The sequence below is a fragment of the Agelaius phoeniceus genome, chromosome 9, assembly GCF_051311805.1.
Source record: "Agelaius phoeniceus isolate bAgePho1 chromosome 9, bAgePho1.hap1, whole genome shotgun sequence".
Lineage (NCBI taxonomy): Eukaryota > Metazoa > Chordata > Aves > Passeriformes > Icteridae > Agelaius > Agelaius phoeniceus.
The window spans coordinates 31,313,853-31,330,148 of record NC_135273.1 but is presented as its reverse complement, the minus strand read 5'-3'; the positions used below and the strand labels follow the sequence as shown (position 1 = coordinate 31,330,148).

The 16,296-nt window shown below is 42.6% G+C and overlaps 1 protein-coding gene across 19 annotated transcripts in view; it reads right to left on the bottom strand.

Moving 5' to 3' along the window:
* PCDH15 (protocadherin related 15) overlaps positions 1–16,296 on the bottom strand; it is a 642,855-nt gene that overhangs the window by 8,737 nt on the left and 617,822 nt on the right. For all 19 annotated transcript variants that reach the window (XM_077183412.1, XM_077183413.1, XM_077183407.1 and 16 more), the window contains 3 exons: positions 12,456–12,566; positions 1,724–1,745; positions 329–367 (listed from right to left, as the gene is read on the bottom strand). In XM_077183412.1, the coding sequence (XP_077039527.1) occupies positions 329–367; positions 1,724–1,745; positions 12,456–12,566 (172 nt within the window). The remainder of the gene's footprint in view (positions 1–328; positions 368–1,723; positions 1,746–12,455; positions 12,567–16,296) is intronic.

Below are 16,296 nucleotides of genomic sequence, written 5' to 3'. Positions count from 1 at the left end.
GCCAGTGGGAGCCACTGAAAGATGCTCATGGGGAAAATCACAGATCCCAGGGTGGTTTGGAAGAGACCTCAAAGCCCATCCATTCCCACCTTTCACTCTCCCAGGCTGCTCCAAGCCCCACCCAACCTGACCTTGGAAGAGCCAAGATGCAGTAAATTTAAGGTATTTAATTAAAATAACATAACTGGGCTCACAATGCCGGAACTTTGCTTTTTATCTAAGAGCCAGGAGGAAAAAATTACCTGAGACAGACAAGTTCTTATTAGAAAATGATGTAGAAACCACTTCAAAACTTACAGAACAATTAAGAAATGAAAAATGGTTGTACCTCAGGTCTGAGAAGAGAAGGTCTCAGCAACTGCTGTTGCTACAAAAGAAAATGAGAAAGTGGTTAATTAGGCAGCAACAATTAAAGTGCACATGATTGGTGTCTAAGATTAGTAAAAAATCCTGAAACCATAGGTCCTTTGGAACACTTTTATGGCAGGCAGCTGGAGACTTCCATCCCCTGTGAGAACACAGAGCTCCTGATGCAGTAAAATCCTTTCACAGTCCACCATTTATTTTGCCTAAATACAAAACCAACTTCCCAGTTTTTGTGGTGATTGCCTGACATATTTAACTCAAGACCTTCTGTCAGAGGACAAGAGAACTAAGTTCTATATCTAAATTAAGAGACACAAACCAGCTGTGCAAAGAAAAGGAAATAAAAATCAGCAAATATCAACCTTTGTGATAGAAATGTATTTTGGAGAACTTTCCAATTATTAAATGAGATTGTACTGAAGGAAACTCTTCTCCCTGTTATTCATTTCTGGAGAAAATGATACTGCAGGAGCAGCAGATCTCACAGAGCTGCAGGGAGGTCCCTGGAGCCCCATCCCTGCCTGGCAGGTGATTGGGTGTGACACTGGAAAACACATCAGGGGGGAGGGAATTCCCTGGGAAGCTCCTTGTGGCAGCTCCTTCAGCAGCAATCTCTGAGTCTGGAGGTCACACTCCTGCCACAGTGCATCTCAGCCCCCAGGGGATCTACGGCTCATGAACTTCTTGAAGCACTTTCAATTTCTGGTCTCTAAAGCACTCAGTACACAGGAGTTCCCCACACACAATCCCAGACTGGGTTGGGTTGGGAGGGAATTTCAAACTCAGCTCATCCCACCCCTGCCATGGCAGGGACACCTTCCACTGTCCCAGGCTGCTCCAGCCTGGCCTTGGGCACTGCCAAGGATCCAGGGGCAGCCCCAGCTGCTCTGGGCACCCTGTGCCAGGGCCTGCCCACCCTGCCAGGGAACAATTCTTTCAAATATCCCACCTAAATTTCCCCTGTGTCAGTCTGAAGCCATTCCCTGTGTCCTGTTCCTCCAGTCCCTGTTGCAGGGTCCCTCTCCAGCTCCCCTGTGCCCCTTCAGGCCCTGGCAGGAGCTGTGAGGTCTCCACACACCCTTCCCTTCTCCAGGCTGAGCATTCCCAGCTCTCCCAGCCTGGCTCCACAGGGAAGATGCTCCAGACCCCTCAGCAGCTCCATGGCCTCCTCTGGACCTGCTCCAACAGCTCCATGCCCTCCTCTGCAGAACAGTGCACAGAATTCCAGGTGGGGTCTCACAAGAGCAGAAGAGAAGGGGAGACTCCCCCAGTCCCCTGCTGCCCACACTCTTGGGCTGCATGGGAAAAGCACAGTGGTATAATCAATATTTGAAAGGTAATTGGGCTCTGGCCTTACCTCTTGCTGTGCATATCCTCGCCTAGAAGTCAGAAAAAGACAAGAAATAAATTAGTATAATGCTGTGAGCCTGCACAAAGATGCCCATTACCATTCTCGCTGGAGAGGGGTGAAAGAGAATGTAATTAGAAATATAATTAGCATGGAAAGAAATACATATCTCTAATACCAAATATGTTTTTCTTTGGGTTTGCTCTGGACACAGGGATTGTTGCATGAGCAAGGTTGGAGATGCTTTGGGATCTTTCCCTGCTTTAGATTGTGAATGGATGAGGAGAAATCCCCAATCCCCATGAGCCAGAGCATCCAGAGAGACTCAGCACAGGGAAAGGGGGATTGGGAGAGGCCCTGTCCCATCCCCTCCCTGCTGTGCCACCATCCACAGAGGGACTCTGTTCCCTCACACGTCTGCTCAAGCAGTGAAACAACTTCTCCTTCTCCAGGACTTTCTGTATCCAGCAGGAATTACCCTGGAGCATGTATTACTAATTTCCTGTACCAACATTATCATTCCAATTACACCTTTCCTAACATTTGCTCAGTGTGGGGGAGGTAGACCCCCTTTTTTTTTTTTTTTGCTATCTGCTGTTATTTTGCCACAGATTTTGTGCTTCTGATCTTATGGGGAATTTATTGTTGGTTTAATTAATTTCCTTGGAGCCATTCCTGGGCATGACCAATGCATTTATGTCTGTCAAGTTCTCTATTTTCATGTTTTGTGCCTGAAAATTGAAATGGTTTTGGCAAAACTAGAGAACAAAAATTTAGGCCTTGGAATTTTTCTTAAGGATAAATCTGGATTGTTTTTATTATGGTTTTTAAGAAGGAAAGGGTAAATGCTCAAAATTATGTTAGGCTTAACCTAGGACACAGCCAGCAGTCATGGGGAAGTCTTTAATTACACTAAATAAATAATAAAGACCAGAGAAATCCTTTTAATTCTTTAATATCCCCATCTCTAAATCTTCCTATTAATATTCAGCAGATGGAATTGATTATCAGCATTGAATTAATGCTGTCGCCCATATAATATAAACCTCATGGCCAGCTGAAATGAAGATTTATCATCCAAAGATGATCTGTGACTCTTCAAAGCCCACTTGAGGGGGGCTGGATTTAGTTCCCATATCGCCTACAACAATCTTCAGACAAAAGAGGTCTGAGGAGAAGGAAGTCTATTACTCTTAATTGCACTATATTGCAGATTAAAGGCATAATATGAGTAATTCTAATTAAATTTGGAATTCAACTTTCATAAAAATAGCACCATGCTGAGTTTTGCTGATATTTCTTGAAAGTTTTGTGTAGCTATGATTAGAAGGAACGAAAAGTCCCCAAAAGACATAAAACACCCATTTCATTCACTACAGCACAAGGATCAATTCTGGCACAGAGACAAAGGTCAGGACAACATCATTTGTTTCCAGGAAGGAATGAAAGCTCTCCATAGAGGGAGGGATTGCTTCTGGGAAATGCTCTCATCCAGACTTCACTGCAGTCTGGGAATCTTCTGTGTGGAATGGGAAGTAAGGCCATGGAGCCTGTGAGGATGTGGGGTAACAGGACAGCCAGAACACATAGCTGGTACTCAAAGGGAGAGACAAAGCCAGAATGAACTCATGTGGACAAGATGTCCCAACATTTCCCTGCTAAAAGAGGTTAGAGGAACTGGGATTTGCCTAAAGCAGCATTTCCCTAATTCCTGGCACCCCAGCAGGCATCTGCTCTTCCACAACTTCAATCTCTTTTCATATCCAAAGCAAAATCATCATAAATCCCAAATACTACAGATACTCCTCAGAGGGAACAACTACTTATCAGTTTTGCCCTGGCTCCTCAAATGAAGATTTTCCTGCAGTTCAGAGCTGGAACTGAGGACAAATTGGGAAGAAGGATGAGTAATGATAACACTATGGTTCAATTCCAGCTTTGCATGGAAGAACTCTCCACTGATGCCACCTCTGCTCCTGCTCAGGACTTGGCCCCGTCAAGGTGATGATGAAAGGAAGAGAGATACAGACAGGGTCACAGAGGACCCCAACTGACCAAATCAGGCAACCTGGGAGGGCTAAATTATATATAAATATAAATTATTACAGATGTTCAACTTGCTACCAACTCCTATACTGGATCTAATCCTTTGTAGCACTGCAGCACCATGGAATTGTGGAATGGTTTGGGTTGGAAAGGACCTCAAAGCTCATCCTCTTCCACCTCCACCCACTTTCCATTGTCCCAGGCTGCTCCAAGCACCAAAGTCCAGCCTGGCCTTGGGCACTGCCAGGGATGCAGGGGCAGCCCCAGCTGCTCTGGGCACCCTGTGCCAGGGCCTGCCCACCCTGCCAGGGAACAATTCCTTCCCAATATCCCATCTAAATCTCTCCTCTTGTGGTTTAAAATAATTTCCCCTGTACCACCCAGACATCTCAATGGACAGAATTTCCCTGGTACAGCTTCTTTCCCAGTCTAATTACTCTAACAGAGTAATTTTTTTAACAAAGGCTATGAAAAAAATGCAACAAAGGCTGCATTATATCCAGAAAAATTAATACAGTTTTGTAAAGTTTTAAATTTCATGAAGATTTCCAGAATGAGAAAGTAAATGCACCCCATCAGTGAAGAGCTGATTGCCAAGACCCCCTCCCAGACTGTTCTGAAATGAAGAAATTAAATATTCAAACTGGAGTTTCTGTGTGATGTCCACTCTTTCTGCTTAAAGAACATCCCAATTAATTGTACTGAAACTGAACCATTGGAGTTTATGCTGTGAATGACTAAACACCTCCACTTTTGCTAAGTGACCTTACACACCCCAAAATCAGGTCCTATTTGGGTCATAGCTCACTGGGGATGTAAAGATTTGCATGACAGCCACTGTTTATAAGCTCTAACATGGTACTTGGGTACTTAAATCTAAATTTCTGTCTTTGGGGTTGAACCAGTCTGAACATGAGCAGCCCAATAATTTGTCATGCCCATCTCTGCCCTCTTCCCACTGTCCCCTCACCAGGAGCATGGCTGGGACACAGAAGGGAACATTTAAGCCATATTCCCACTCTGGCTCTTCAATCCTAAAAATTTTCTGCCTAATAGATGCTGAGCTTTGGGGATATGATTAAAACATTGCAGTCGTGCCACCTTTGGAGAACTGAGCATCAAAAATGTGCACATCTCATAAATGACACAGATTCTGTAACTGCAAAAATAGGACCATAGGAAAATCCCTCCCCTCACACATTTAGCTACTCCTACACCTACCTTGATCCTACAACCTATCCCAACAAGGGTTTTAAGTAAAGGAAAATTCTAATGGATCAGCAGAACTTGTGGGATGGAGTTCATGGAGTTTGGCACTGGGACAAAGAGAAACTACCTTAAGCAGCTTTTGACTGAAGCATCCACACATGTCCTAACTCCAGACTTCAAAAACAAAACAGAAAAACAACCCAAAAAAAAACCAAACAGGAGAAAAGAGAAAAAGCCAAGCACCATGAAAATGTTGAGCCTGATAAACAATCTGATAAAGAATTAATTACCTTTTTGCTCAGAATGACAACGTTGATACTGAACTGGAGTTTTAGTTTTGCTTCATTAGGTAATATCTGCCTTTCCCAAGATGGTTTTTCAAAGTTGTCATATTAAACTTTTTAGATTTTGGCAAAGGACTGAAAGGAAACTTGCAAGCTGAACCAAACATTTAAATGCCCAAACTGCTGTTACTTACCATTTTTTCAAAGGACAAGCTAATTTACCTTATATATACATTTATAACTGACATACTTATATAAATGTAAACATCTGATTTAGACCACGGCGAGCAAAAAAACTGGTAAGTAAATCCGCATTATGTGGATTTTTACAAGTACTTGGAAACCCTTCACCTGGTGACACTAATCAGAGTGACTTTATTACAATTTAAGTGAGATGTTTCAGCTCATGACAGACCAGCATGGAAATTAAAGAGAGACAGCAACAACATGCACATGCAAAATCATAAAAAACAAACAACAAATGCTTTGTACATGAAAGAAATTTAGAAAATATAAATTTTTCACATGCAGTTACAATATAAAAAAAATGCAATGGAAGGCAGAAGATGGAGAACAGGAGTGGGGACACAGCTGAATTTGCTGAGAAACCAAGAGCAAACCCTTCTTCTGACTGCAGACTGGAACTGAGCTGCATGAAAATGTCAGCAGAGCAGAGCCCATGGAGCAGGGAGATGCAGTATGGAATTATGGAATGCCTGGGTTGGAAGGCACCTTAAAGCTCATCCCATGGGCAGGGCCACCATCCCAGGCTGCTCAAGGCCCATCCGATAACCCGGCTCACCAAAGCTGAGCCTGCTACTCCCAGGCCTTCCTTGCTTTGATGCCCAATGTGTGGCAGAAGATTCCTTCCAGGTGGGGAAAAATTCCTTCCTTTTTATGGGCAAAGCAAGAGATTCCAATCACAGCTGCAGGAAAATCTGACTGACGTTACCTACAGTGAAGGCTGCTTAAAGAAGTATGGAGCCTGCTGCCGTCTATGCCACATCCTTGGGTAAAAATGGACAGTTTCCCCCAAGAATTTCCAGGAGACAAAGAACCAGCAAGATGCAGTTCTGAGAAAACAACTTGGAGAATTGTATTTTACATCACAAATTTCCGAGTGAACGGGAAGGACAGCGTCTCTCCATTTGGGATCGGGAGTGGGTGAAGTCGTGTACAGCAGAGAAAAGGGGGAAAGTCAGGATTTCTGGAGAGTCTGAGGCAGATATTGTGTGCTGCATTAGAGTCTTCCCACTCAAAAAAAAAAAGCAGGGAACATCCACCTGTGAGCATTACAGAGCTGTCGACTGGGAGGGGAAGCGTTTCTCCAGCTCCTCCACTACACAGCTCAAGTTCCCATTCTGCTGGTTGTGCTCGGCTGCGGCTTCTGGAGTTGGGAGCTCCGGGGCCGGGGCTGGCTTGAGCTTAGGGACGTGCTTGGGCAGCAGGTGGTTCTTGTCTATTTGGCTGTACATGTTGGCCACCGACTTCTCGATGGCGGCCAAATTCTGAATGTTTTTAAGAATTCCTTTGAGCTCCCGGCGGGGAGGAGGCTCTGGCACTGCGGCTGGGGCGGGGACAGCTGGCTGTTTGGCAGGGGATTTGGAATGCTTGGCAGGGGACAGGAGCTGCGTGCTAAGAGGAGATGGAGAGGAAGAAGAGGAAGAAGAAGAAGAAGGAAGAGAAACTGCGGGTGGAGGCGGAGGATGAGGTGGCAACATAGGAGGGGATGGAGGTGGTGGTGGCAGTGGAGGTGGCAGCTGTGGAGGAGGGGGTGGGGGCATTTTAGGTGGATCTGGAATGCTTTCTACATTTTCTTTGGTCTGAGGAGCTAGAAAACTTTGGCAAAGCGGTTTCTTTATCCTAGAAGACGGAGGAGTTGGTTTGCGAGTCGGTGGAGGAGAATGTTCCTGAGGGTCGTCGTGGTGAGTGACGATTACAGCGGGGACCATGGCGGCCTCTGCTTCAACTCCTTCAGCACAGGGTGTTGGAGAGGACAGAGGGGAGGAGCCAAGGTGGGGAGAAGCCACCACGCTTTTGGGAGACTGCTCTGGCGCACTCTCTCCCTCCTGGACGCTGGCGCCGTGCGTGGGCGACCGCGCGGATTTCACCTCGGGAGACCTCACTTGCTTCATCTCCTGCAGCGCCTCAAACTGCCTCGCCTTCTCCTTCACAGTCAGCTTGGGGCCACTGATCTTTTGGAAGAGTGGGCTGCTGACATCGTCACTGCTATCGGGGTTTTCAGCTCCTTCCTCCTTGCCCGTGAGTCTCTGCTGCTGCTGCCACTGGATGGGGTCCATGATCACCGGCCTAGCCAGGGACCCTGACATGTGTCTCCTGGTCAGGTGAGTGGGCACTGTCCACGCCCGGTGGCTGCCCCCAAAAGAGGCCTCTCTCCAGGCCAGTCTTGAAGGAGAAAGAGTATCTAAAGTATCGTTCCTTTTCCGTAGGAACCCAGAGGCAGCGGGGCTTTGAGGGAGACCTTCCACGTACAACGGGTTTCGGGTCGTTAGCGGGTTCTCATCAGACAAAAAAGTGATGTTACTCGAGGATTTGGGGAGGTTATTGTTCAGGGATCCATTGATATTGGATTGCTTGTGAGCCTCTATAGCACGGGAAGCAAAGCTGCTTATAACTCTCTGTCGGTCTCCTTCTTCTAAGACTGACTTTTTTCCCCTGCTTTGTTGGAAATGGTAGAGAAGAAAAAGACTTGAAAGAAAAGAAGATAATCACGTGTGAGGAAACATGCATGGACATAGGTACTTATGAGAGAGAGAAAAAAAGAACTTATGACATGAATCAGAGCCATTAAATCACTTCTAGCAAACTACAACCCAACAGCAGGAGCACATCTACTACTGGCAAGACATTTACTTTTGCATCTTCTTTAAGGGGGAAGGAAGAAAAATTAAAACAAGCTGCTGCTTGCTTTAATTTGAAGCTGCGTAGCTACTTGGTGAGTTCAAAAATAAATTCACTTCTTGTTAAAAAAAAACCTCTTAGATTTCAAACTTATCAGTTAATATTGTGGCCTATCACCTAGAAACACTAAACATCACAGAAGTATCAATATGTGAATGAATTTTATCACTTGTGTGTATGAATTTCATCTCTTCATCAGGTTGAACCCAATGGAAAGCCCCTGTGGTTGGGTGACATCGAATTTCTACACCAAAAGTGGGAGGTCTCACCACTTTCTGGACTGCATCTATCACCTCCCAGTCCCTCATTAACTTCCTCTCTCAAATATTTTTAATACCACAACCTTCTGAGCAGATTTGAAAATAAACAGTATTTTAAAAGGAATAGCCCCAGATTGCCTGGTAGAAAAATGCCCTTTGAGCCCTATTTTAAATAATGCTCACCACAGGCTGAAATGAGATTTATTTTTCTCTCAAACTGTGAGAAATTTAAGATTTGGACCTGTGTCAGGCAGAGCTAAAGTACAACATGAGTAGCAATCTTATCTACCTGCACAAATTAAAATATAATTTAAGATTGGTTTTAGAGATGCCCAGTATTTTCACACAAGTTCTGAGTTGAAAATTCTAAGCCTTGTCTCTACCAAAATTTGAATTTTGGTAAAAGATTAGGAGAAAAAAAATGGAGTTTTCCATGATTCTGTGAATGCTGAAAGATAAAGTTTTTGGATCTCTTGGTCACATTGTTCTGTGGGTTTTGGTGCTGTTGTTTCATATCTCAGAAAACATGACCAAATCCAAATTAATAAAAAAATTAATCTCTGGTGGTTAAATAGTCCCTAGCAAAATTGGAAGGGAAATTTAAATACCTAGAAGGAGTTAATTAAGAGATCTTCTTTTTCCTCTAAGTTATTTAACATGTAAAAGTCCCCTGAGGGTTGTATTTAATAACAAAACACTTTTGTTTCTTAACTTTTGTTTCCTGTTTTGATCAGGGGACCACTCAGGCAGGGAATGCTCAGCTTCCCAATGTTCCAGGGAGCCAGGAGGACTGGAATTCCCACACTGAACCCAGGGATCATTCTCCCAGGGATCATTCTCTCATTTTTGTTTTGAAAAACACACCCAGCAAAGCACCACAAAGTGAATAAACTCTCCCCAAGCACTGCAGCTTGCCAGAGCTGAGTGTGCCTAAGGCTTCCTCTGGGCTGAATGAATAAAAATAATTTACTTGACACTAATTAGAGAATCCCAGAAGGGTTTGGATTGGAAAAGACCTTAAAGATGACCTAACTCCAACTCCTTGCCATGGCAGGGACACCTCCCACTGTCCCAGGCTGCTCCAGCCTGGCCTTGGGCACTGCCAGGGATGCAGGGGCAGCCCCAGCTGCTCTGGGCACCCTGTGCCAGGGCCTGCCCACCCTGCCAGGGAACAATTCCTCATTCCCAGTGTCCCATCCAGCCCTGCCCTCTGGCACTGGGAAGCCATTCCCTGGGTCCTGTCCCTCCATCCTTTGTCCCAAATCTCTCTCCATGTTTCCTGTAGCCCCTTCAGGCCCTGCAAGGCCACATTTTGGTGACCCCAGAGCTTCTCCTGTCCAGGTGAGCAGCCCCAGCTGTGCCAGCCTTTCCTCCCAGCAGAGCTGCTCCATCCCTCTGCCCATCCTGGTGCCTGCCCTGGGCTCTGTGCAGCAGCTCCAGCTCCCTCTATAAAGGAACTCTGAATTCTGAAGCAGCCAACTTTGAGGTCAGCCAAGCATTGCATCTACGGAGAGGCGAGAGAAGCAGCGACTGAACTTGAAGGAGCCCCTCCAGCAGAAGGCTCATGCAAGGTGCCACCACCTTTCTGCCACTGGAGCAGATTATTTCAAAAGTTCCTCAGCCTCCTCCTCACTCCACATGAGGTCTCTGGGAGCTGAGGAGACCCCACCATGTTTTTCTGTGTGGAGCTGTTTCCAGGACAGAGAGAGGACCAGAGAGTTCAGGTTCTGTCAGCTCAAAGACTCCACAGGCCTTGCATGGGATTGGAATTAACAGCCAAGGAAGGTTTAAACCCAGCCATAAATCCATGAACTCCCAGCAAACCTCTCTGTTCACACACTCAGTGTTGGTTTGGCTTTTTCTGACCCTTTGGCTTTAGAAATAATGCCCTTCAAGTTCAGCAATCACCCCTCCTCTCTCTGCTTCCAACAAGAGGGATAAAGAAGCACAGAAGTATTGCAACTTCCCAGTAAATGTCTTTTCTGCTCAATGGACAAATAAAATATGAACTTCACCTTGCAAGGTTGGATGGGAATTGCTGGAAGGAAAATTAACTAATTTCTACCAGCTACAAATATTAAGAATATGAAATAAGCTTACTTACTGATGCCTAAGGATCCAGAGACAGGGAAAAATGAAAATGGTGAGACAAGGCACATTTAAAACTAAAGAGCTTTGTTCCATTTCATTTGCTATAAACACCAAAGAAAGCAAACAAGACACTGCAAATGAAAGATGACAGACTTAGGACAACTAAAACAGGGAACAATGTACTAAAACTCATGAAAAAATGGCAATAAAAGACTTTTCCCAAATAAGAATTTCCTAAGGTATACCTGTGCCCTGAAGGAAAATATTTAATGGGGAAGAAAAAGTTAATTTGTAATTATATTTATTGAAGCCTGTTACTTTCTTGCAAATCCTATGGATTTTGATTTATCTTTGAAGGATTTTTGTGTTTAATCAGTTCCTCAGCATGACAGATAAGCCTTGGTTGTATGCAAAGACATCTGAGAGAAAATATTCCAACTACAGCACCTTTTTGGTGCAATGAAGACTATTTTTTGTCCAAATTAACATAAAGCTAAGCCTCAAAGTCAATACTGCAGATCTAGGAACTGGCACCTCTTTGGGGCAGTGCTAAACCCCAAAAAACCTTTGCAGATAAAGCAAAGCCCAATGAGAATTTTTCTGGGTTTAGCATCACACAATTAATTTCAGCAGAAATTTGGTTTAGTGTAAAAAAAGATGAATTTTATCCAGATGGCACCTCCCTGCATAAGGGTACAGATGTGACTCACAAACTGATGTGCTCCCATTCCAAAAAAACTTTATTTCACACGTTTTTCCTCCCTTCCTGCCCAAGCATAACTTGACAAAGGCAAAAAGCAAAAATTCAGCCCTTAGGAGAAACTATTCCTACTCCCAGCATTTTTTAGCCTCCTATTTACCCAGAAAAGCTCAAGCCCTGGAATTATTCCACATGAAGAGACTGCACCCAATTGTCCAAGAGTTAAAGCTCTGTCATGGCCCTGTAACATTTTATAAACTCCACCACATCAGCTGGAAAATTTCAACTTTCTGGGCAAAACAAATCATGATTGAAAACGGAGCAACCTTCATTTCCACCATCCACTCACTCCCTACCTGCTCAAATATTACTCAAGCTGGGCTCTTCAGGACTCCTTGGTTTTCAAGTATAAACAGACATGAAGAAGTGTGGCAAAGCTTATCAAACAACCCCCCCAATATCACACAAATAATAATTGGCTGGAATATTTTCCCACTGAGAGTTAAATTGTTATTGGAGTCCATCAACTTCAGGTTTACAGAGGCATGAAAAGAGTGGCAGCCTTGCAAGATTATTATTTTATGAGCATGTAAGAGGTAAAAGATGAGTTTATTGAGCTACCAGGGGTTTCTCTGCTTTGATAGTTCCCTTAATTTCAATATTTAAACAGGTTTAAATTTAGAACAAAAACCCCCAACAAACCAAACACATCTTACTACAGGAAATGAAGACTTTGGGGCAGCAATTTTCAGGGACTTATCATTTCAGATGAGTGCAATGGATAAGAATGAATTTTATTGGATGTGTTTAGCCAACAGCTTTGGAAAACGAGGAGTGCTGGCCTGGATGTGCCAAGGAATCCAATCCTGGCAGCAGTGACCTGCTGCAGGATCTTGCTCTTGGGAAAACCATCTGGTGAGACCATTTTGCCCACCTAAAGTCTGTTAAAGGTTCTCCCATGCATTACAAGAAGATTAAATTGGTTTTTTTCCTCCTTCCAGAGCCAGCCTATGCCTTTTCTGGCTGTTGGAGAACCCCAAGCAGCTGGGGAATGAAGGAAACCTTTTGCACAGAGACTGCATGAAGCGGTTTTGTAGAATCCCAGAATAGTTTGGATTGGAAGGAACCTTCAAACCCATCCCATTCCATGAGCAGGGACACCTCCCACTATCCCAGGTGGGCCAGGGCAGTGATTTTCTGGATCTGGATGGATCTCAAGGAATACTCACATGGTGCTGTCTCCAAGCTCCTCATAGAGGTTGTTGGCCGCGGCTCCGGCCGGTTTTCCTGCTGGCAGAGCCATCTGGATCCTCGCAGTCTTGGCACACTCAGCCTGTCGCCTTTGGAGAGCCACGGGGGGAAGGAGAAACACTCATCAGAAACACCCCAAAACACGCCCCAAAGAAAGCCAAGATGGGAGGTTTTCTATGTTCTTGGCCTGTGGTTAATAAACATCCCCTGGATTTTGTCTTCATCAAAGTAACAACATGATTATCTTCTCCTGGATTTATCAGCTCCCAGTTCTGTTTCGGTGGAATCCCAGAGCTTCCCAGATCCCAGCATGGTTTGGGGTGGGAAGGACCTTAAAGCCCATCCAGTGTCACCCCTGCCATGGCAGGGACACCTTCCACTGTCCCAGGCTGCTCCAGCCTGGCCTTGGGCACTGCCAGGGATGCAGGGGCAGCCCCAGCTGCTCTGGGCACCCTGTGCCAGGGCCTGCCCACCCTGCCAGGGAACAATTCCTCATTCCCAATATCCCATCTAAACCTATTTCTTTCAGTTTTATTCCATTTCTCCTTGTCCACTTCCAACTCATTTTTTCTTAATGGAGTTGGCTGGGAAATTTCTGTTCTACGAATGGTTTGTCCCAAAAAAAACCCCTTTTTTAAAATTTTTTTAATTGATTTTTTTAAAATGGAGTGAAATCACAGTGGAAAAAAATTCTGTTCCCTGTCTAGAAAACAAAGCTCCTCGTGTGGGGAGCACCACCAGGGTGATGTGCCTGATATACCCCAATGACACCGAGTAGCCATAAAAATAAATCATTTTTAAACTCATCACACCAGGAGTTCAGGAGCAAGTTGACTATAGGGATTTAAAAACCCCTTATATTTAATAAATGTTGAGAACAAAATTTGTCAGTATTCCTGTGCAAGTTGGAAGAAGCAAAGCTGGAAATAAATACTTACTCTTTGAATCTGTTTGGTTGCAAAAAAAAGAGATAAAAAGGAAGGTTAAATAAATTCTGCTTCCAACAACTGCCCATAACAGTGACTCTAACAAGAGTAATAAACTACAGGCTACTTAATTATTCCACACATCAAATTCCAGAATTAATGACTTGTTTAAAGAATCAGAACTTCCAGAGCTGAACAGCATTTGGCTGCTATTTTTGATCCCCTGGAAACAATTCTGTAGTCAGCAGAAATACAAATTACAGCAGGGAATGAAAACAAGACATGAAAACATGAATATTTCCCCAGTTTTTTCTTAAGCAGGCACATTTTTAGACTTGTTTCTTTATATTGAATTATTTTTATATAACAATATAAATGATGTAATTATTATTTTATTTATATTTTCTCATCTTAGCATATTTCAAAACTGTATAAAAATACTTTTAATAATGAAGGAGCATCATTTTTTGTTATTATTTAGAAGATGCCATTCTTTTGTGATTATTAAATGATAAATAATTTATAAGTACCTTACAGGTTTGGGCTGGATACTGGATTTCAAAGGAGTCATTTTTAGATTTATTACTAAAGAAATATTTTTGGAAAAATCACAAGATTCCTTTGGAAAAGGAGTGAAAAAGGCTGGAATGCAAAAACAAACCACGAGTCTCAGGATTTTAATTTAACTCTAAAATTCCTTTCATTATCTTTGGATAATGAAATATAAAAATACAATAAAAATACAATTTTATTTGTATTTTATCTGAATAAAAATACAATTTATTTGCAATGGGCTGCTATAAATCCAACTCCAAGTCAGATGTCTAGATTGGAAAAATGGGATTTTTGGATGAAATTAATTTAAGCAGATTCCTGAGAGCTCCTAAAAGAGATTGATGATGTTTAGATAATCTAACAGATGCCAAGGAAACATGAGGCTGCTTCATTTCTTTAAGGAATCTGCAATTCAGATAATAGCCACCAATGAATTGCAAGATGAACTGACTTATGGAAGCAATTCTTCCACAGAGTTCTGGGAGAGGAAGAGCAGTTTGGGAATGATCTGCCATCCCAATGGTGCACAAGTTGGTCAAGCTCTTCCAAACTTCTTTAAAAGGCTTTTTCTCTTCATCCAAAATGGAGAAAAGGGGCGTGAATATGATCATTAATTAAAGAATAAATCTTTGAATAAACGGATTTATAAATCTATGAACCGGAATATGATGTATATGTAAATTTGTGAATATGATTTTTAAGTAGAGAATAAATCTATGAAAATATATAAAAATAAAAAAATGAATAGATATGGAGCCTTTAAGTCCAAATGCAGTGATCTTAAATATGAGTAGACCTGAAAATTTTAGTTGAAAGGAACTTGTTGCAGATGTTGATTTGAATTAATTTATCAGCCAATTACTGGAATCTCTTCAGTGTATAACAGGCAAGAGGAAATATCAAAAAGTATCTCCAATGTTGCCCTATAATGGTAGAAAACCAACTTTCCAGGAAACATTCGCAATTAAGAAGCTGGGAAAAAAAAATTTAAGATTTAAGCAAAAACACTGGAATCCTCTAATATGATTTGATTAATTTCTTGAAAAAGCACCTTTTTCCTAAATATCTTTTATTTTTGGAATGGAATTCAGGTCTGATTCTTCACTTCTGTGTCCAGCACCTGGGTTTTGAGCCGGTGTTTTGGCACAAAAATCCTGCACCGTGTTAGGAAACCCAGGATGCACTTCCAGCGTTCATCACACCAAGCATTGAGCAGCCCTTGTGGTGAGAAGGGGATTAAACCCAGAAATTACTTTATATACTAGAAATCTATATAATACATACAAAATATTATAGAAATACGCAATAATAAATAGAAAGTAATCTTGAAAAGATGAGTAATTGTTGAAGCAGCTCCGCTACGAACTGCAGCACCTCTACTAGGACATTACAAGCCCTGGGATGTCACTGTCGTATCTTCTGAAAAATCCTCTTTGCCCAGGATTCTTCTCCTGGGAAGCAGAGAAGCCTCAGAGGAAAAGAAAAACAATATCATCTCATTTGCTTCTCCTGTGTTTTGCTGCTTTGGAATGTGGTTTGGAGATTGTTTATCCAACACGTGGATTGTTTTGGCTCAATGACCAATCACGGTCAGGCTGTGTTGGGACTCTGGAAGGAGTCATGAGTTTTTCATTAGTATCTTGTTAAGCCTTTTGTAAGTATCCTTTCTCTATTCTTTGGTATAGTCTAGTGTTGGGAAGGATGAAAGTTGGACAAAAAAGTCTCACAGATATGAGGCTTGGCAGAAAGATTTTTAAATGTAGAATCTGATGAAGAAATAGAAATGAAAGCAAGTTTTGATATAGAAGAAAAGAATTGCTGAGCCAGTCTTACTGGATAACCAAGGAGGCAAAGGGTGTGTTAGTTAGAAGGGGTTTTTATGGCTTAGAGCAAAGGATAAACACACCTCAAACAAGAAGGTGTTTTTACCAAGCAAGAAGATAGCACAGGCAAACAAGCCTGCTGATGTTGCGAGTAGAAAAAAGGTCTCAGAATATTCCACTGCAAGAAAACTGAATTACAACTTCTAGCTTAAACTGTAATGCACTAACTTTTAGTGATTGGAGAATAGTAACATGAATATGGTAATAACAGTAGTTATGATAGGCTATGGGTAATAGTTAAGGTATAGATTGGTTCTACTGTGTTAAGATGCTCAGCAAAGAAAAGTCTATAATGCATTGTAACCAAAAGAAAAGTTTATAATGCATTGTAACCAAAAGAACAGTCTATAATGCATTGTAACCAAAAGAAAAGCATATAATGCATTGTAACCAAAAGAACAGTCTATAATGCATTGTAACCAAAAGAAAAGCATATAATGCATTGTAACCAAAAG